A 22,744-nucleotide genomic window follows, 5' to 3' on the forward strand; every position below is an offset into this window, starting at 1 on the left:
TCTTCAGAAAGAAAGCTCCCAGCTAGCCCTGGGGCAGGAAGAAGGCAGCAGGAGATGCCACAGTACCGTGAAAATGCTCGGCTGTTTTCCGTCTCAGAGCTTCCACTGTTTCCTCTGTGTCAGCCCATTCCAAGACCAGTCTTCTGCCATACAAATGAGTGCTGTGGCACAGGGCATTGAAGGCTCTCTGCGGAAAGAGGAACACCCGTTAAGATCTGAATTGTTTTAAAAGAATTCCCCACTTCTCCACCAGCCCTACCCTGTCCCCAAACGTAGAGATCCTCTGTGCCCCTCTGCAATTCAGGCCCGGAACTTGAAAATAACGTACCAAACCTAATGGTAATAAGGGATGATCAACAATCTTATTCTATGGAACCAAAATCAACTACTACTGGCATCTACTTTTTTACATAATAAGCGGTTTCAAAACACTGTTTTGGCAACTTTGGGGCCATCTGTGTATTTTTAAAAAGCGATAAAAACAATTAAAATTTAATATGATTATTAACCAGAAACATGATTACAAATCAGTAATGTTACTTGCTTTGCAGGAGCAACAAATAACAAATAACATTTTAAAAAATTATTGTTTCATATGTTGTTTTTGTTTTGTTTTGTTTTTTTTGAGGGGGTTGCGATGTTTTCATGTTCTGTAAGAAATTGATCTTCCTCACAGGATTCACAATCCAGTAAGCTTGGCAAAGTTGGATGGTCCTCTAAAGCTCATCTGCTAAGACTATCTGCCTATGCAGAAAATTCCCAGCCATGGCATCCCTTGACAGAGGGTCATTTAACCTCTGCTTCAGGATTTTCTAGCTGTGGATTTTCCTGCAGACACCAGGGGCTGGGTGAGATGATCCTGAGTCCATCCCAACTCTACAATTCTATGATACCACTGATGGCCCAAGGTTGCCTTGTAAAGGGACTTATTCCCATTCTGAAGAAACAAGATGCATTGCTCATGGGATATGTTACAGAAATAAGTATATATGTGAATTCAAGGGAAAGTTGCTCTTGGCTGGAACAAAAGGAGTTGGGAGCAACTTCCAATTTGAGACTGGAATGTGCAATATGTGGGCTGACTCTAGGAGTTTCACATTGTGTCTTCCTACATTTGCTTCTCCATTTGCCCATTTTAAACATCCAGCTTTGCAGTTTACCATATTTTTCCATGTATAAGATGCCCCCGCCCCAATTTTTCTAATCCAAAATTAAGAAATCTAAATGGGGCTTAGCAAGTGCAGGGGGAAAGGGATCAAAGCGCTGCAGGATCGCTTTGATCCCTGCTTTCCCCTCCACTTGTTTTTGTTCTCTCTTCAGCTTACTTCGTGTATAAGACAACACTCAATTTTTAGTCTAAAGATTTCAGACAAAAGCATAGTCTTATACACAGGAAAAATACAGTAATTCAAATGCAGCCTAATGGACTCTGATGAGTGGTGTATGTATCACGAGTGGAGTAAGACAGGAAGAGTGAGGGAGAAACAGAGTTTAAGGACAATTATGCCTGCAAATGCTTCTGCTGTTGTCTCCAGTCAATGATCAGAGGTACTTAAAACCTGGGTATTGAACTCCGAGAAATGAAGCACTGCTTTGGAATCATAGAGTTGGAAGAGGCCTATAAGGCTATGGAGTCCAACCTCCTCCTCAAGGCAGGAATCTAAATTTAAGCAGATGTTGGTCCTGTTTTCTCTTAGATGCCTCCAGTGTTGGAACATTCACTACCTCCCGAGATAATTGGTTCTATTGTTGTACTGCTCTAACAGTTAAGATGTTTTTTTCTGATCTTCAGCCTAAATCTAGCTTCTTGCAGCTTGAGCCCATAATTACATGCCCTGTACTCTAGGATGACCAAGAACTGATCCTGCCCCTCTACTGTATGACAATCTTTAATTATTAGAAAAGTACGATCTTTCTCTCCTCAGTCCTCTTTTCTCAAGGCTAAACATGCCCAGAGTCAGGGAAGGTATGGCACAGACCTGAGTTCTAATTTGTACCCAAGGATCTGTTAGGCTGAGGCTCATGTCTCAGTAGAAAGGAGAGAACAAAACAGTCCTTTCTATAGTTGGTGGATATCCACATTTTTTAATTTTTATTTATTTTATCCACTTTTAAAATTCTTACCAAACATCCATGGCGATAAGAATTAAATCCAGTCACACCTACTTTTGCTTAACCACCACTTGTTCAAAATATCTTTAGCTTTACACATGATGGAGTCCAGGGCTGAAACCTTAATTTTTTTTCTTAGAAATATGTAAAATGATAACGACAATAATCATTTCACACACTTGCATTGTGGCCCTTCTTTGATATGACTCACAAGTCATCCTTCTTTATCTTCAGCCAACCCCCACTCGAGCCGCGAATCCTGGCTCTCCCAGAACAGACTGGAAAAGGTTTCCTCTCGTATTATGTTTGGCTTCTCCTAAGGTCGAAATTCCTTGCACTCCTACAGCTTGGCTTGTTTTTGTTTTTCTGGCTCCAACGCTCTGCCACTGTTGTCATATGTGTGTGTTTCTAAATGCCTATTTTCACACCGAATGTTACCCAATTAGCAGAGCAATGTGTTGAATTAAACAAACACTGCTGCAGGGTGGGGGGGGGGAAGGAAGAAGAAGAGAAGAAGGTGGTGGAGGAGGAGCCGGCTGTAGGGAGTTTTGCTGGCTGCTTGCGTTGGCAGAAGGAGTCTTTTTCCAACCCTGGCAAGCAAGTATGGCTCTAATTGTAGGTTCCTGTTTGCTAATTTGTACTTTTTAATTTCTCACTTCCCAGCATCAGAGGCAGAGCGGGTGAACGTACTACATACACTGGTCTGTATATGCAAGCTCATAGATGCAAACCCACTGTGTTGGTGGGACTCGTCAGCCATGGAAGGCAGCCCATCTAGGAGAAGGAAAACTCCGATTCCAAATCTTCATTGCCTTGTGGCTATATCTACTGATGGAAAAGGCTTCAGGAGTCAACCTCGAGGCAAAATCCAGAGCCAGAGTCCCGGAGGCAGTTCGTGCCAGTCTGGCAACTCCTGCAACGTTGCTGGAACCAGTTGTATTGGCTCTTGCTTTTCCATTGGACTATTTCAGTGACGTGGAGAGGGGGGATCTGCTGCGTGGGTAACAGCCTATCCTCCATATTATTTTACCCAGGCTTCGTGCTGTGGAGAGGACACTCCAGCTTCGCATACAGCATAGAAGTCCTCCATACAGAGCACGTTACCATAGTCTCTCGAGGCTGAAGGATGCCTACGACAATATGCAACAGCTGGGGGGGCACCAGATTCTCGAGGTCTCACCTAGGCAGAGAATCATGTCAGATTACAGGAGACTGTGAGCACTAGCTAGATGAGGTCAAAGACCTAAGTCACAATCCTCTGCTGCGGCAGGCCAACAAGGTGCCCGAGGGGAACCCGTAAGGAGCACCCACCCACTCCTCCTTCCCAGCAACAGGACACTTGGTGGCCTTTAACCCAAGAGTGGCACAGGACCAGGATAGGCAGGCTTAAGGTCCTGGAATCCCTTTTGTGTTTTCCCCTAGAAATAGAAGATCCACCCACCAGAGCCTGGCAAAAGGATATCACACCGATAAGTCCATAATCCTGAGTCTACGCATTGGTTGGAAGTACCAGAACTTCATGGAGCCCACAGTCCTCTCCTCTTAAAATGTTTACTCCTAGGATAGTTAAGGCAGAGGCAGAACTGAAGCTCTCAGGACGGTTCTAAAACAGGTTCCGGAGGCTTTCCCAGCACTCCAGAGTGGGGCGGGGGGTGCGGGGGCACACAGGAAGTTGCAGGGGGAAAGGACGATCGCCTCTTGATGATGATGCTCTACCAGGAGAGGCCCAGTGGTAGATTCTGCAAACTCAGCCTTTCTTTATCCCAGATGTATAAATTGGATAGATAGGGAGGGAAGATCATTTCAGTCTCACTATGATTGTATTTCTCCACATTCTGCTAGTATTTTCATTCTGTCCTGGTTTAATGCCGAATAATTACACTTTGGGATCTCTCCTTCTTTACACACTGGATGTTCATACATTTGGGGGTGCTTTTTTTTTGGCCATGTACACATTTATGCATCTCACCTAGCTTACACATTGGCTAAAGTGCTGTTCTGCATTCATTTTCACAACTGTACACACGTTATCCATAGAAATTTTAAATATTAAACTTAATTCTTGCAAACACCTTGTAAACTTCACAGATGCGCCAGTTCAAGTGATAGGCACTTCTCTTCTCAAAGAATGAAAAAAAAAAAAAGTAACTTCCACTGAGATTCGCAGAACTAACGAAATTATATGCCATTCCAAACAGCTGGGGTAGCTATGAGCATGTGTATGGTGCATGTGTATGGCACTAAAAATCAAACCAAACCATGCATGTGAATGTGTGTGTGTGTGTGTATCAGAAGATGTGAGCTATAGTCCCTGATAGCTGGTGTGACAAATACAACATGACTTTTGAAGTGTTTTTTGTTTGTTTAAAAACCCAGCATCATGTGTGAAACAGCTGTAAACATGGGTGCACAATACAGTGGTGCCTCGGTTAGCGACAATAATCCATTCCAGGAAAATCGCTGTTAAGCGAAAACATCGCAAAGCGAAATTAAAAAACCCACTAAAACGCATTGAAAACCCCTCAATGCATTTCAATGGGCTAAAAACTCACAGTCCAACGAAGATCCTCCATCCGGCGGTCATTTTTTATGCCTGTATAGCGAGGAATCCGTCCCTAAGCACAGCGGGGAGCCATTTTAAGCACCCGGCAGCCACTTTGAAAACCCGACGATCAGCTGTTTTTGATCGTCGTAAAGCGAAAATTGGTTTCCGAAGCAGGGAACCGATCATCGCTAGGCAAAATTCCCCCATTTAGACCATCGTTTTGTGATCGCAATCGCGATCACAAAAACATTGTCGTAAAGCAGATTTGTCGTAATGTGGGGTGATCATTATGCGGGGCACGACTGTATATACGCTGAAACCAGTAGAAAGTCACAACTAGAGTAGGCCTACTAAATCAGTAGGGGTTCAGTGAGTCAATACCTATGTAAGTTCCACTGACTCAATGGGCCTACTCCAGTGGCCACTTACTACTGGATTTCAGCCATATGCTCCCAGCTGGATGACAGCCTCATCTCACTGGCATGGGAGGGCATGTAGCTTAGAGACGCAGGGAGGGTGGGAACTGTCTGGGTTCCCGAATGGAGAAAGTCATAGATCAAGGCAGCAGGGCCACCAAGTTCACCTCCCCGGAGAGCCGTGGCTCACCAGATCTAAATGCTCTTAATTTGGGGGACAGGCACCCACTCTGCCTCTTCGTTCCCTCTTGCCCTATTAAACACCCGGCCCAAAGAACCTGGAGGCAAAACCATTAGTGGGACACAAAAGGCCGACAACATTAGGCTGTTGATAGATTTCCCATCATTCCTAAAAAAAAAAAAATCGAGCTGCGGAGAATTCTCTGCAATGCCAGCTGAGCTCCAAAAGGAAGGCTGAGCTTCATTCCTGAATGGGGGATTTCTTTTCTTTTCTTCTCCTTCCTGGTTTCAAGAGCAGCTGGGTTCTTAAAGCCAGCCAGCACCAAACATTGCTTTGGAAGCCACACAAATGGGGTGTAAAGAACAACACTGAGCAAAACAAACAAACAGAACTCCTCGTGGGGTGAGCATGAAGTCCTACTGGAGTCCGGCATGATGTGACAGGGCCAAAAAGGACAAATCCTTAAACAGGAGTGGAAGGAAGAGTATCACAGCAAGTGATCCTGAAAATATATATATTTTTGCTCATGTCATCCCAGAAGGTTTTCGTGATGCATCTGAATCTACACAGTTTTGCAAATCTTAGGACCGGTGTGTGGAGGAGGAAGGGTCTGCAATACGTGTTCAAAAGAGAGAGATGGATCTTGATGGACTCTGTGCTAGACAAAGATTGTAAGCTATTCTGGGCCTTGATCTCTGGAGCAAGAGGCGCTCAAACAGGATCAGCTTGCTGTAGTATCCCAGCGAATATACGGGAACAGTACTTTACCAAAATATTTGAGGAAACTAAACCCCCACAAACTGTTAACATCATATCCTTAGATCTAAACAAATTGCCAAACTGGGACCCAGTAACTGAAAATGAAATAAGGCCATCAATAGCTTGCCTAAAATCAGGGAAGGCACCGGGATACAATCTAATACTAGCAGAGTTTTTAAAGACCAATGTAGACTGGTGCCCCCCCCCCCTTTAATCTCATCTATTTACAAGAGAGAGATGGTGTATCTATGTACAGGTATGCAAATACCTTCCTCTGGGTGAAACTGCGCAGAAAGGAAAATTTTGAATTGCAGAAGAGATCTCATGGAAAATGAAAAGGGCATGGTTAAAAACAATAGCAAAGAAGGCGGGTGGCTTTGGTAAAGAATGGAAATTTGGCCCTATATTGCCAAAGAGTTGTACCGTTTGGTAAGATTTTTAAAAAGAATTAAAAATTAAACAAGAGGAGCAGCACCCCCTAACGGCTAAAGAAAGAAATTCAAGTGGCTAATAAAAGAGGGACAGAAATGAGAATATATGTTCTTAATTAATGCACTGAAAATAAACAAAGTAAGGTTCAACTATGAGCAACATGTCAAGACGCACCTCGTATCTGGCTCACATTCAGCAAATATCAGAATTTGCTCTGCAAATAACAGGCTGAGGAATACAAGAAATATTGCATAAAGACCCTGCATGGCAGTCAATTTATCACAGGGCATCTCCTTAACCGCAGGGTGGTTCAGACGGCCTGTTTCCCTAGACCTTCCCATTGGAGCCCAAACCGAATTGCCATTTTACACAAAAGGGGAAATAAAATGTCTGCCTTCCTCTGTGTGAGCTAGAGCCAATAATAAACAACAACGAACCACCACAATAATATGCTGATTCTTTCCTTCGGATGAGGGAAGATGAACCACAAAACTATGATCACTGCAGAGCGCACCTGAAGTGAACATCTATCTGCACCGCACAGGTATTAGAAGTGAACGAATACGGTGAACACGCCCTGTGGGTTTCGTTAGTCTCGGCGCCGATGCTGGAATATTACAAGCATCTCAGGGAGCTCAGAGCCAGAGGCTGGGCCTCCTCGAGAGGGGCTGGACGTGACAGCCCACAGTTTTCCTTCCAGCGCTGCAGTTCTAAGGCTATTATTATTATTATCTTTCTCAAAGTTTTTCCAAGGAAAGGGACATAACTCTGAAAGAAAGTCTGAGAGACCTGGTTCAGTCTAAATCTAGCTCTCTCCTTCTTCCCTCCCGTCTCTGCATTGTCCGTCATCCTTCTCCACAACCCAAGGCTGTATACAAAGTTAGCACAGGGCTGCCCAACCTGTGACCATTCAGACATTGACGGACTGTTATGGCCACAACTGCTCATCAGTGGTGAGGATGGAAGTGGCTGATGACAACTGGAGTCTAACGACACGGGGAAGGCCAATGGGTCCCCATCTCCCCCCCCCCCCACAGTGTCAGGGCAGAATGTTGGACATGGCTGGCCTGGATCAGGGTTCAAATCCTGATGCAGTGAGGAAGCAAACAGTTGTTCCTCGAACTGCGCACTTCCCTGAATTCCGTGATGTAGCTCTCGGGTTGGAACCTTGTTACAAACATGTGAAGGCTAGGATCAGGTGCCTACTAAAAATGGATCTATTTAGAGAAACTACATATGAAAATCAACATGACGTCTTGTGATTTTTTTTTAAAATGAGACCGATGGGAAAACTGGATGAAAGAGACTCCCCACTGAATAGGTGGGAACGGCACACAAATCAGAAATAGGGGTTCATTTGCCTGTGCCCGACAGCACAGCTAAAATGTGGATCTGCTCTTAGGTATCTTCTTCCAGTTGCCCCGAATCCAGACACACGAGAGGAGGGTCAGGATGGAAGGGGCCGCTCACCTTGGCATCCTGCTTTGTGAGGAAATCCACAAAACCGAAACCACGATGCTTTCCGGTTCCCATCATCTTCTTTGGCAGGCGGACGGTTTTCAGCTCTCCGAAGGTGCTGATGGCAGAGAAGAGGGAACAAGGGTAGAAGAAACTTTTTTTTTTTAAAGCCAAAATATTCACAATAAAGTCCACAACAGTAATTTTCTTCCAGTTCTGGAAAAGGCATGCTAGACACATTATAAAGCATTCCTGGTACGAACATGTCCTTTTGTGGAGGTGAATGATAAAGAGGTTCTCCTACGGCCGGGACGGAGAATATGTGCCCTTCCTGATGTTCTTGGACTACAGTGTCCATGATCCCTCAACACTGGCCAAAAGTGACGAGAACTGCAACCTAACGACATTGGAAAGGCCAGAAATTCATTCCGCATTCTTGTATTTCCAAAAGTTTTGACCAAGTCCCCTTCCAAGTCCTGGGATAGCTGCTGAAGCTCAGCATTAGACCGTCTGCTTTGCCTGCACATAGTTCAACCGCTGGCATCCCCAGGTATGGCTAGAAGGGACCCCTGCCTGAAACCACACAGAGAACAGTTGGTGTCAATGATGGTTGACAAAAATTGAGCTAAAAGGACCCGAAGGGTATAAGTCAATTTTCTGCGTTCCTATGTTGCCACTCTGGGTTCCTACCAACCTGGCTATAACAATGTCCTAAAAGAGAGCAAGAAAATCAATGAATAAAGCCTTGGCAGGTCCCTGCATGTGGAAAAGGAAGAAAATACATTTAAAATGTAAGCCTATCAGAGTGCCAGCACATTGCTGCTCAGTGGTTCCCAACCTGCCACATACAAACATGGCTGAACTTCAACTGGCTTGGAATTCTGGGAGTGCAGTCCAAAAAATTAAATCTGGGGTTCCAAGCTTTGGGATCACTGCTAGTCTAGTTTTCACTCACACACAGGAGTTTCCCTGCAGGGAGCTTTTCTTTTTGAGAAGGGGGACTACTCAGAAGAACCATGTTGTCTGCTTAGCCCAAAATAATTGAAACAGTTCTTTAAAAAGTACAGTGTTGCCCCACATAGCGACGATAATCCGTGCAGCAAAAATCGTCGCTATATGGATTCGTCGCTATGCGGATTTAAAAAGCCCATAGAAATGCATTGAAACCCCTTCAATGCGTTCCTATGGGCTTAAAACTTATCTTTTAAGCAAAAATCCTCCATACGGCGGCCATTTTGGGCACCCGGTAAGCGAAGAATCCTTCCCTGTTTTACCCGGCAGCCATTTTGGAACCGCCAATCAGCTGGGGAAAAATTGTTATGCAATAATCGGTAAGCGAAACAGCTTACCAATCATCGCAAAGCGATTTTCCCCATAGAAAACATCGTCATGCGATCGCAAAAGCGATCGCAAAAACATCGTCGCTATGCGGATTCGTTGTTAAAGGGGGCGCCCGTTATGTGAGGCACCACTGTAATTTGTCTCTTGGTTATTATGAGCCTGGAGTCAAATGAGGGCAGATCATTGTGACGCACAGTGGGAAAATGGGTCCCCTTATTGCACATTCAACATATGCAAAGAGTTCCACATCCCGCAACATCCGTACGTTCCTTCCCCCAGAGATGCATCAGAGTTTGTGGAGCCTTCAAAGGAGACCTTTCAGGGCCAAATTAAGTCTTCAAGGCTGTGGTACTTAGCATGCCTTCTGTTGCTAGTCTAGGACAGCTTTGGTAGAATTCAACTCAAACTTGAAAATAATTCTGCTGATCAGACCATGGAAACCATCTTGGGGGTAGAGATATACAGTCTCCAGACCACTTGTTGTCCCAAGTTAAGCTGCTCTCATGCCAGGAGAAAAAAATGGTCTAAAATGGTCAACCACAGCCTCCAAAGACATGATCTGACATTAAATACGCAGGGGAAGGACTGTCCGCAGCCTGCCAATATCCGAGGTCTGTGAAAACGTGGCAGGTGGGACCCCAGAGCCTCCTCGGTTCTAAGCCCACCTGGCTGAGAAAGTCCAGCACTTTATCCACAGTCAGTGGACAAACAGATGCCTTCAGAAATCCCACAAGCAGCATGGCAGGTCCAGCTTGTAGGGCCCTCTGATACTGATGCTAAGATAAAATGACTAGTGCCCCCCGATAGTCTTATCCTCCATTAATGTATCTCTCATGGCATCTTACAGCAATTCAAACATGGGTTGTCTGAAAAAGATTCTCCTTTTCATATGCAGTTCTTTTCTCATTCCCCTTCACTGCAGAAGAGAGGGGAAGAAACTTAGAATCATATGGAATGATTAAAAAGTGGAAGTTGGAAGGGGCCTACAAGGCCATCCAGTCCAACCCCCTGCTCAAGGCAGGAATACAGTGAAAGCAGATCTGCCAGGTGATTATCTAGATTTCTCTTGAATGCCTCCAGGGTTGGAGCACTCCTGAGTGGTTCCACTGTCATACTGCTCTAACAGTTAGGAAGTTTCCCCTGATATTCAACCAAAAGCTGGCTTCCTTTAACTTGAGCACATTGTTGCGTGTCCTGCACTCTGGGGTGATCAAGAACAGATCCTGCCCCTCCTTTGTAGGACAGCCTTTCAAATGCTATCATATCACCCTCAGCCTTCTTTTCTCAAGGCTAAACATGCCTAATTCTTTCAGCCTTTCCTCACAAGGCTTCGTTTCCAGTCCCCTGATCCTCCTTGTCGCCCTCCTCTGAACTTGTTCCAATTTGTTAGCATCTTTCTTGAAGTGTGGTGTCCAGAACTGGACACAATACTCAAGGGGAGGCCTAACCAGTGCTGAATAGAGGGGGACTAGCAATTAGCGGGATTTGGAAATTATACTTCTATTAATGGAGCCTCAAATAGCAATGGTAATTTTTGTAGCCACAACACACTGTTGGCTCATATTCAGCTTGTGATCTACGACAATTCCAAGATCCTTCTCGCTTGTAGTTTTGCTGAGCCAGGTATTTCCCATCTTGTAACTGTGCAATTGGTTTCTTTTTCCAAGGTGCAGGACTTTGCACTTCTCCCTGTTGAATTTCATTCTGTTGCTTTCAGCCCAGTGCTCCATCCTATCAAGGTCATTTTGAATGTTGTTTCTGTCTTCTAGAGTATTAGCTATTCCAACCAATTTGGTATAATCTGCAAATCTGACAAGCATTTCGTACATTCCCTCATCCAAGTCATGAATAAAAAGATTGAAGAGCACCGGGGCCAGGACTGAGCCTTGGGGTACCTCACTAGTTACCTCTTCCCAGTTGAAGATGGATACATTAATCATCACCCTCTTAGTAAGATTCTGTAGCCAATTGTGTATCCACTTGACACTTGGATCTATCCAGCCTACACCTAGTTAGCTTGCTAATCAGGATCTCATGGAACTCTTTGGCAAAAGTTTCGCTGGAGTCACGATATACTACGTCTACAGCATTCCCTCTGTCTATCAGAGAGTTTGCTTGATCAAAAAACGGCAGGATTTGTTCTTGACAAATCCGTGTTGGCTTCCAGTTATTACTGCATTGTTTTCTAGGTGCTTGCACAATGACCGCTTTACAATCTGTTCCAGAATTTCGCCTGTGATTGACGTCAGGCTGACTGGCCTGTAGTTCCCAGGTTCCTCCCCCCCCCTTTTTGAAGATAGGGCCAACACTGGCCCCCTCCAATCCTCTGGTACCTCCCCCGTTTCCCATGATTTCAAGAAAATAATTTGAAAAAATTTCAAGATAGCCGCTCAGAGTGGTCGCATAAACCAAATGAGAGGGATACAAATCAAATCAAATCAATCAATCAATCAGTCAATCAATCAATCAATAGTTAGTGGTTCTAAGAGTTTTTCAGCCAGTTCCTTCAATACTCTCTGATGCAGTTCATCCGGCCCTGGAGATTTGAACTCATTCAAGGTGGCAAGTGTTCCTTGACTATTTGTTTATCTATCTCCACTTGTATTCCTGTCCCCCCCCCCACCTGCACTTCCAATTTGTTTAGAAGTTCATGGTGTGTCTTACTGGAAAACACTGAACTACAATAGGAATTGAGCACCTCTGCCTTTTCTTTGTCCTCTGTTATCATTTTTCCATCTCCACTGCGGAGCTGTGCCACTATGTCTTTTGTTTGCATTTTGGTATTCACATACATGAATAATGCTTTTTGTTGCTTTTAGTGTCTCTAGCTAACCTCAGCTCATTCTCAGCTTTTGCCCTCCTAATGCCATCCCTGCAATTCCTTGCTACTTGTCTGTACTCATCCTTGGTGGCCTGGCCTTCTTCCCACTTCCATGTCTTTTTTGGGTTTTAGGTCCCCCCTTTTTGTGAGGCCACACTGGCTTTTTTGCCGCCTCCCACATTTTTTTTTCCTTGTTGGAATTGTTTGTAGTTGGGCCTTTAGAATTTTTTTTTTTAAAGAAGCTCCCACCCTTTTTGAACTCCATTTCTTGGTAGGATCTCTTGCCATGGGACCTTTCTTATCCTTGTTCTGGGATTATTAAAATTGACTTTTTTAAAATCCAGCAGAAGTATGCAGCTACACTCTGCTTTGGTTTCCATTGAAATTATGAATTCTAGAAGGACATGGTCACTCTCGCCTAGAGTTCCCCTTACCGCCACTTCCCAAGGATAGCAAATCCTCTAGTTTCTTCCTCCACTTTTTGTAGGAGAAAATGATCAGAAACATAAGCCAGGAATTTCTTGGAAAGGCCATACTTGGCAGAATTTGCTTCCCAACATAAATCTAGGTAATTGAAATCTCCCATCACTATTACGTTGTGTCTCTTTGAAAACCCTGCAATTGGTTTTTCAAAAGTTTCATCTGCTTCCTCTCTTTGATTCAGTGGTCGTTAGTAGACTCCAACTACCTTGTCTGTTTTCCCTCTGACATTTGTAACTTTAAAAACATTTATCACATAGCTCACTGGGCTTATGGAGCCAGAGGTTGGGAGTTTGATTCCCCCACTGTGCTTCCTGAGAGAAGAGCCAGCCCGTGTGGCCTTGGGCAAGCTGCAGACTTTCAGGTTATCTCCAGAAGAAGGCAATGGGAAACCAAAACCCATTAAGTCAGACTTGACTGGAAGAGCGCAAAGTAATAATTATTATCATTACCATAGTCCTCTGTTTTGCTAAGCCAAAGGGCCCCAAACACTGTAATCTCTTTTTATAGGGAGCTGCTCCATCCCTTGACCTTTGTGATCATCCTTCTTTTGCTAAAACCAACTGGCCCTTCTATGGCTCAGGATTGTACATGGTCAACTCAGGAGTGCTTTCCTGGTGCCAAAACTGGAGCTCTCCCACAAATCTGCCTCTCTTTCCCACCTCACATTGTTAATTTCACTTGTCCAGTTTCTCAGTCATTTGCACTGAGAAATAGGGGAAAGAAAAGACATCTCTCTTTTTTTGCTGTGAATAAGCAGGGCAAGGATATTGATAACTGATCTACCAGAAATGACCTAAGTCAACTATCGACAGATTCTGATTTTCCTTCTATCCATGTGTGATCCAATGTGTGGTGTGGGTTTTTGTTGTTGTTCTTGTTTTTGTGGGGGTTTTCGGCTTATTCTGTGCTGAAAACCTAAAGCTAGATGAAGGTTAGAAATCAAAAGCATCGAGTCGGGCTCGTCTTTATTTTGCATTTTGCATCCCTCGGATTCTGCGTCCTTGGGTGTGTAATGTCGGAGCGTGTTTGCGTGAAATGGAGGGCAGCGGGCAACGTACGCCATAACTTATCCTTTCCCCACCTACCCGGCTCACCACACAAAAAATCCCACCACAAAGGAGCTGCGAAAAAGTCAGCCGCCTTTTCCCGGCGCTGGCCCCATTTATCAACACCTACGTACAAATTGGAAACGATGAATATTTAACGCGGGCTCCGGTTGACTAGGTGTGCTGTTTTATCTGACAATCTTCCTGCGTGCAGCAACAGAGGGCCCGGGAAGCCGACAGGCCACCGCGGCACGCGACTGGGAATAAACACGGTAAAGTGCCATAAATGCCCTCGTGAAATGATAGAAGCGAAATCCAGGGAGTTAACCTGCTGCACCGCCGGCATGACCAGGCATCCATCTGCTGAATTTCCTTGGGCTGCACCGTGTGTAAGTGGAGTATTATGAAGCCTCAAAATGAATCTGCACGCACCCCCCCTTGGAGCGCGCACACTCCCCCTTCCGCCTATGTCTTGCCTTCCTTGAAAACAGCGTTCCAGAAACAAAAACACAAAATAAACTCAAACACGGGAGACAACCGCAACCTTGGAAGATCAGCAAGCTGGAGCCCAGAACAGCAGGAATTCTGCAGGCAATCTTTGCGATGGGGTGCGTGTGGAGTGGGGGGGGAGGAAATAAACAAGAAGCCAAGGGGGCTCCCTTGTCCCCGCGCCCTCTGCTATTACTGGCTGTACGGCTTACTCAAGATCCCCAGTCCAGGTGAGACCACTATTATTTAGCCCACACACTGCAGAGAATGCACTGCAAAGCAGCCAGAGCTTAGAAAGCTACTTTAAAAAAAGTAATTAATTAGTTACAGCTGTAAGGCCAATGGCAAGGAGTGACCATGAAAACTGCAATTTTAAAGAAGACTGCTAGAATCCACAAGAGCTTGTAGCAAATAAAATGTGTTTGGTATTAATATCCTACTAGATCTCACCGTTACCTGTTTCAAAAGTAACTCCAATCCCATGTTTTTCAAAACGAGTGGAACACCTTGGCAGCCAGTGTGGTATAGCAAACGTGTGTTGAATTAGGGTGCACACAAACTCTTGGCATCCCAAATGTTATGGATGATAACACCCGCAGTCCTTTACAATTGGGAATAAAGCTATGGGTTTTGGGAACTGAAGTCTGGAATATCTGGGGTGCAAAAGTTCAACACCCCGGACTAGAAGAACAGAGTTCAAACCCCTGATCAGCCATAGATTCACTGGTGGTGGAGGGAGGGGTGGTTGCAATGGTAAACTCACATACCTAATAAATGAATGAATGAATAAAAATCCTATAAGAGGTGCTATAGGTGTTGCATATATTGCACCTTCATATGATACCTTTGAGAGCAATGAATATCAGTCAATTCAGTAACAGCTACTATATTTTTCCGTGTATAAGATGCCCCCATATATAAGACGCCCCCCACTTTTCTAATCCAAAATTAAGAAATCTAAGTGGGGCTTAGCAAGTGTAGGGGGGAAAAGGGATCAACGCACTGCAGGATCGCTTTGATCCCTGCTTTCCCCTCCACTTGTTTTTGTTCTCTCCTCAGCTTACTTCCGTGTATAAGACCCTCAATTTTTAGTCTAAAGATTTTAGACAAAAGTATAGTCTTATACATGAAAAAATACAGTAATTTCTAATTTGCCTCAGATTCTTTTTTCCACCTTTTTTATAATCAGGGTTTAGTTACTGTTCTGTCCATGTTAGAGCTACAGAGTCAGAAGTGAACAGTTCAGAGTGAAGTGTTCTGTCAGCTATGTAACCAGTCAGTTAATAATTAATCTAATTAAACCATTAAGCTCAGTAATGTAACAATAATATTTTCGCAAAATATGATGTTTGTTTTCATATAAGAAGAATTGTGAGCAAGCTGAAACATAATTATTCTTTTCTCATTCCAGAGTCTGAGGGAATGTACTGGAACCATAAACGCCAGATGAGGTAACTAACAAAGAAGAGATGGAAAATGTAGTTCAATCTATAGTTTCCCGCCAGTACCATTTTCATCTGTTGCATAATAAGAGGAAATGTATTTATTTACCAGTAATTAAGCCACACAATAATTTCCTCACACCAAGTCTGCCGAACAAACCCAACAATAACATAGAAGTGCCTTAATGGCACATAACAACTGTAGTAAAAACACACACATCTAAATGTTACAAGTCAGTGGTATAAAAACCCATTTTCCTCTGCCCATCTCACTGTCACTTGAACAGAACACATAATAGACCAGAGGGCACAGCGCAACTCAGGATGTGAACCCTGGGGCACTCCCCTTCACCCCCTTAAGTACCAAAGTAACTAAGTTACATGTTTCTTGCAAATCGGATGAAACTATCTTTGAGAAGTCACAATTGTAATACTGACGGCTGGGAAATAAAATTATGACTATTTGGCTGCTTATAACTAGTTCATTCTCTGAGATCAATCAGCACCATCAATTTGAACAAGAAGATTTTATTAAAGAATCCTATCAGTTTTCTCTGCAATAGAGAGAAACAACACTCACTGTGGGATAGCATTACATGAATCAGGCTGATACTTGTTGCCTGCATTTTATCTCAGGGCCACAATGAGGGGGAAATTCTGTGGGCAAAGAAATGGGCATCATGAGGTGTGGCGGTCACCGCAGGTAGATCGCTCACAGACTCAGTGTGGACTGGAAAATTTGAAACTTTCGAGTCTTCCAACACAGACAATCTAAATCACTCACAGTCAACTCTCCAGCTTTATAAGTCAGAAACACCGGTGTGGTATTTTAAGGCCAGAGGGTCAAGATTCAAATCCTAATTAGCCTCGGGTTACCCTAGGCCAGCTGAACCACACAGTGTTGCTGTGAGGCTAAAATTGAAGGTGGGGGTAATACATTCTGTTCTTCATGTTACACAATCCATGAACAACGGTTCTGACACAGGAAAACCAAGCAACAGAGTGCACAGAGGTTCTCCAATGGTTCTGTGGATGGAAGGAGTCATGCCATTTCCCAGAGCAGGAGGCACCGTATTTTTCCATGTATAAGACGCCCCCATGTATAATCCAAAAAATTAAGAAATCTAAGCGGGGCTTAGCAAGTGTAGGGGGAAAGGGATCAAAGCACTGCAGGATCGCTTTGATCCCTGCTTTCCCCTCCACTTGTTTTTGTTCTCTCCTCAGCTTACTTCTGTGTATAAGACGACCCTCAATTTTTAGTCTAAAGATTTTAGACAAAAGTATAGTCTTATACATGGAAAAATACAGTATTTGGTGGTGGGAGCTGATTCCCTACTTAGCAGGCCAGAGGTGGCAATTTGTAGATATAACAGAAATCTCAGGACTCTCTCTCAGATGATGATCCAGGATATGACAGGGCCCTGCTGAAAATGACATTGCCAGACACAGCCCTTCAGTCTATTAACAAGGAAGCATGAGGCTCTCTGTACGAAAATGAAGGGCTGTAGAGCACAGGTGTTGTTTTTGTTGTTGTTGATTTGGTGGGGTCACAGCCCCCCCAAAATTCTCTCAATTGAAGGTTATGGCCCAGGAACAAAAACAACGAAAGTGGAAGGGAGCATCTGGCTGTCCTGATGATGCCCTCAGGGAACATCCTGACTTCTTCAACTACTGTTTGTGCTTCCATGAACGAGGGTCCATGGAAAGAGAAGGGTAGTACCTCACAGGGCTTGAGAAGATCCCGTCAAGAAAGCTTTGAGCCCGAAGTCCCATCCTGCCAGGAATGTGCGGTCCAGCAAGACCCTCGCTGGCCTTGCTGATCCTTTGCCTTCCAGACGAAAGGAGAAGTGACCAGGGAGTTAGCTTCCCTAAAATTTTAAATTGAGAGGGTAATGGGAAATGGAAGGAGGAGCCGATCACCAAGAGAGAATCCCATATTTGCCAGCAACATATGTCAGGAGAAGGTTACGGAGGCTAAAGTTTAGATTGAGTGCAAATTAGGGAGAGAAATTAGAAATGATAAAAGGAACGTTCGGCTATACTCAGAGCAAGAAGGACTCAGGCAGTGGTAGGTCTGCGGTGAGGGGTGGGGAAATGGAGAAATAATAATGAGAATCAGAGAGAAGGCAGAAGGACTGAACACCTGCTTTTCTCAAAAGGAAAACGATGCTCAACCTAGTGCAGGTAGAACAGGAGAAAAGGGGGCAGCGGCTAACCTAGTTAGGCCAAGGTGTGGCGGAAGACTTGGCTGCTCGAAATAAATTCAAGTCTCCCAAGCCAGATAACTTGCATCTCAGAGCAATAAAGGGACCCTGGAGATGTAATTTCAGAGTCTGCCTATACAATCTCCACTCTTTACGGAAGCAGCCCCGGTCGGGATCTCTGTGAGTTGCAAGGGATCCTCACGACTCCCAAGGGGCAGAGGGGCACTTTGCTAATGGTTTCAAGAAGCAGCACAAGAACGGCATGGATGGGAGGAGGCTGCTCTACCTCCTGATGGCTCTCAGCCCCATAATTGAGCCCGGAGAGGGGGGGGTTTCTGGCTGAATTACGGCACAGGGAATGTATTCATTCCAAAATTCCCATCTGTAATGAATGCTACTCCACATACGTGAAAATCAAGAATTGAAAATCCGAATCGGTGGGATTACCATGAGCTACAGTACTTTCTGGACGGCATGCCTCCGTGACAGGGGCTGATCCATAGGGTCCCCTCACAGCCCTGCAGTTCTTCGATTACAGAAGATTATAGAAGAGAGCTTCCGAAGTGCAGGGACCATCGCTCTTTCCATACAGAGCGATGGTATTCAAACTTTTGTGAGCTCTCATTGGCACCCACAAGCAGTGCAATACTGTGCCAAGCAGAAGAGGGAGCGAGGGTGGTGTAGTGGTTACAGTGTTGGGCTGGACACTGGAAGATCCAGGTTGTCGTCTTCATGAAGATATAAATCTTGAACTAAGGCTTTTCTCTCAAGCTGACTGCAGAAACAGAAGAAGCTGCTGCTGTATACTGCCATTTGGTTCATTTGACAACGTAGGTTTGCAGAAGCTACCCAAGGCCTCCTAGCCCTACCTGGAGATTGATCCTGGGCTGTCTGTTCTCCTTTCTCTGAGCAAAAGCCCTTCCCCAACATAGCACCTGGTACTCCCATCTCGGTACTAAGCAGACCAGATCAGCATGTTTCAAACCTACCACCACGTCGGGCAAGCAGGGAGAGGAGAAAACGCCGTGCATGTCCCCCCTGATTAGATGAGGGGGAAAGTGGGTGTATAAAAGGAGGAGACAAATGAAGCCACTGTTGTAACCAAAAAAAAGAGGTGGCCTTCAAGGCAGGCTGGAGAGGAAGGGGCCTGATCCAGGGATGTTGCTGTTCCCTGGATAGCCACAGCAAGGATGACACCGAGGAGCCCAGAAGGAGAATTTCAAGAGGCTTCCCCATCATCCTCGAGCAGCTGAGCTAGGAAGAACAATGGGGTAACCAAGGACTCCCTCCTTGACCGGAGAGGGAGGGGCACGCTCCCCCCCCCATCTTCCCCCGCTGTGTTGATAATTAGAATCCATAACACGGCCATTGACATCCAGAAGCTGCGAAAATGACGGGAAGGGAAGGGAAGCTTTCATGCCCCCCCCCTCGCCAAGCCCAAGCGAGGCGCTCACACCTCTCTTTTCCAATTATGATGTTCACCTTTTGAGGAGTGGGAGGAAGCACCAATTACCCTCTCCAGCACACAATGCACCCCGTCTGCGAAGAATAATTTATGTTTTGATCAACACGGAGAGTTCTCACATTTCTAATTTGTTTTGTAGCACGGGATGGGGGTCAATAGTCTGTGTGTCTCTATCCACGCTGGTGGAGGGGGGGAGGGCTGTGTTTTGATGGGACCCCAAATAATTATAGTTTTCTTGAATGGTGGCAGCAATGACAATGTGCACCAAATCCCTATTTGTATGCAGACCGGAGCACTAATCGAGTAATACGGAGTGGGCAAGCTCTCTGGCAGACTCTCTCCGTGCGCGCATGCGTGGCGGTGTATGTTTGCATGGATAAGCAAAAGGCTTCATGCTTTTGCTAAACCAGACAGAACATTGTCAAAGGCTACACTGTGCATGCATGCTTCCCTAGGTATTAAATAAGCCGCAAGAACTTTGGAAACCGGCATTCATAATTCATCTGTAAAGAAAACTCAATCAGCTTTTTCTACAAAGTTATGGGGAAAAAATGAAAAAAGAGAAAACAAGACAGGAAGAGAGAGAGAAGCTGAGGATTTATTTATATCTAGTAACAGCATTAATGAATTAATTATTTTGTTACAATTATGCCCGAGGAGCTGAAGGTACAGGGATCTCCTCCTTGTCCAACCACTATCCTGTGATGGAGGTAAAGCTGAGAGAGTGAAGCCAGAGGTCACTCAGTGAGTTTCATGGAGAAATGATAATTTGAACCCAAGTCAATATATATCATGGGGAGCACAGCAAAGAAATCATGTTATACTAAATCAGACTGTTCTGTCTAGCCAACTGCTGCCTGGAAAAGGCCTGGGGGGACTCCTAGACACTCTAGTCCAAGTTCAGTCTCCAAGATCTTGGGAATCAGCCTTATAAATAAGTTTACCAAAGTTATTTGCTATTTTTCAAAAAAAGTTAAGCATCCCTGTTAAAAGGCTAAGCAGCCCCATAGTTCTGGCTACCTGTAGGGCCCCTTCCATCCAGGGTGGGAATCTGAAAAGGGAGTGATCTGTCCCATTTCTCGCTTCCCTGCTCACTCACCTGCACAGAACCTTAAGTGCTATGAGACAGTACATAAGCAGCACACTTTTTGATTTGGAAGGGGGGGGGCTCATTTGCTCCCATGTCCTTAGCACCTATATCTGTTTAAACGGCTCTCCTTAAATACAAGTTTGTTGTGACCTATGCTGAGGTCCTTTTGATTGGCAGAGTATGGAAATGTAATGGCTTACATACTTCTAACTACACAGTGGATAAAAGTTCAGGGACTTACAGAGCAGAATTAGCTTCAAGTCTTCCTTCAATAAACCACCCTTTATTGCTTGGTTTACCTCAACTGGCATTTACTGTCTCAATAATTCACTAAGAGACACTGGGATGAGGAAAAAATCCATTTTACTCACAGTTCTTCATAGATCGAAAACAGTGTTCTGTAGAAAACTATTAACTGTTAACTAATTAACTAGCTCCATGACTGACTCACTACATGGCTGACTCTTAACTATCTTCAGACTGTCTGACTAAAAAGAGCAGGAAAAGAAGACTTGAGCAAAGAGGTGTGGCTCTCTTCAAAATTCTGAGGCAAAGAGGATACAATTGAATGCTACTGGACTTACTAATATTCTCCCCAGGCCAGAAAGGTCTGGGGACCAATTAAAGGCAACCTATGAGGATGCTATAATTCCAACACTTTTAAATGGAGAAGGCACAGATAAAAACAGGAACCCGAGAGAAAGCAGCCTACCATGGCTTGTACTGGACTGGTCGCTGATCTAACTCAGTGGTACTTACAACAGCTTTCTCCAAACCTGCTAACTTCGAACTGTTGGCAGTTTCCAACTCGTATCGGTTGCAGTCCATGCAGCCACCAATGCACAAGGATAACATTAAGTATAGGCAACAAACTCTGGAGACAGGAGGAATCCTCTCAATAAATATGGACTCAGATAAGTCATTTGGGTAGAACTGGCCCCAGGCCATTGCCAGAATACGTGATCCTAAGAGTTTTCACAGACAAAATAGATGTCTGGAGAGTGACCCATAGAGTTATCTGTTATCCCTTGTTTCTTAGCACAAGATAATTTACACCACTCCACCTTACCAAATACCAGGAGCAAATGTACAGCTATGTGAACAAGGACTGTTATGAAGAGCAGTTGGTAAGAGGCACCCACTGCAAAGAACAAGTTTCTCCAAGTTTTTGCATGACAGGTGGGAAGTTTGCCCAGAGGACGCTTCACAAGCCAGCCTGACAACCTCTAATAAATGCAGAGATACCTTCTCCGAGGGTAGCTAACATGCCTTCTCCGTGATCTTCCTCTTGTAGTTCTGCATTTGCCTAAGCAAGCTCTTTTTAAAAAGGAGCGGAGAGACTTCAGAATAAAGGGACGAAGCCATAATCATTTCCAACCAGCTCCGGAGAATTTAAAAGAGGCAATCCAGAAGTCACAGATGGCAAACGAGCCATTGGAACACATCTGCTCTTCCTCAAAAGTGTGGCACATTTGTGCCCATACCAACATGCAGGTGGAAGCGGCTTATAAGTACACTCAGTAAATAAGGGCTGTGAGTAAACCCACACAGAACACCTCCATGGCGCTGTGTCTCAGCCCCAGAAAGCCCTTTTATGAACTCGTTTGACTATTGGCAAAAACATTTCACTGTGAAGCTGCTAAGTTTTCTACAATTAAAAAGGAACAATTTAATCAATTCAATTGTGCTGGGGAAGTTTTTGATCAGGCTTTAGTCCATTAACGAAAGCTTTTATGCTTTATCAATAAACCACATTTTCTTTCGCATTTGAAAGTATTTAAATTTTCCACTGGACACTGTTCGATCAAGCATTTCAAGACACTGTGAGAAACGTAGAAATGGAGCTCACAACTGCCCACCACAGATGGGTTGTGGAGCTGTGGCTCACAGTCCCTGTCTGGACCCCCATAAGCACCCCAATGATACAAGGAGGTAATTCAAGACCCCAAAGGGAGGTCAAGGCAAGAAGGCTTGATGAAGCTCTCTCAGGCAGAAGACGTACGGCCACCACAAATGGGTTGCCAGATATTTGTTACCATGATATTTTTAGTGACACAGATGAGGGAGGATGGGTTATTTTCTGCCAAAAACCCTTGACTGGCCTTGGGTACTTTGGAAGGTGGCCAGGTGACATCTACCGCATTGGCTCAGGCAGTAAAATGTCTTGGGGACAGCCCTGGATTTGAGGAGAAGCTTTACACAGTCTGCAGGATGGAAGAAGGCAAATGGTTTTGGGGGCCAAAATGGCGATCCAAAGACAAAGAAGTAGACCGAGGGGGTGGGTGGGGGTTTAAAGGATTGGGTTGCAGAAAATGGAGATGGGGGACCAAAGGATACTGGGCACATCTGGCCCGGAGAACAGATATGGCCCTTAGGGTTTCCCTACATGGCCACCGGGCCTTCCCCATGATCCTACTTTTTGGCTCTTCAGATTCTGTATGAGTTGCTTCTCCCAAGTCC

The 22,744-nt window shown here is 44.7% G+C and overlaps 1 protein-coding gene and 1 long non-coding RNA gene across 2 annotated transcripts in view; one reads left to right on the plus strand and one right to left on the minus strand.

The window, feature by feature from the left end:
• LOC144584742 (uncharacterized) overlaps nt 1-22,744 on the plus strand; it is a 351,778-nt gene that overhangs the window by 255,947 nt on the left and 73,087 nt on the right. The gene's annotated exons all lie outside the window — the stretch shown is intronic.
• Nucleotides 1-22,744, minus strand: part of RBM19 (RNA binding motif protein 19) — a 108,614-nt gene that overhangs the window by 32,908 nt on the left and 52,962 nt on the right. The window contains exons 22-23 of the mRNA XM_020807346.3: nt 7,916-8,021; nt 67-187 (exon numbers count right to left, since the gene is read on the minus strand). Of these exons, the coding sequence (XP_020663005.3) occupies nt 67-187; nt 7,916-8,021 (227 nt within the window). The remainder of the gene's footprint in view (nt 1-66; nt 188-7,915; nt 8,022-22,744) is intronic.

The sequence above is a fragment of the Pogona vitticeps genome, chromosome 14, assembly GCF_051106095.1.
Source record: "Pogona vitticeps strain Pit_001003342236 chromosome 14, PviZW2.1, whole genome shotgun sequence".
NCBI lineage: Eukaryota > Metazoa > Chordata > Lepidosauria > Squamata > Agamidae > Pogona > Pogona vitticeps.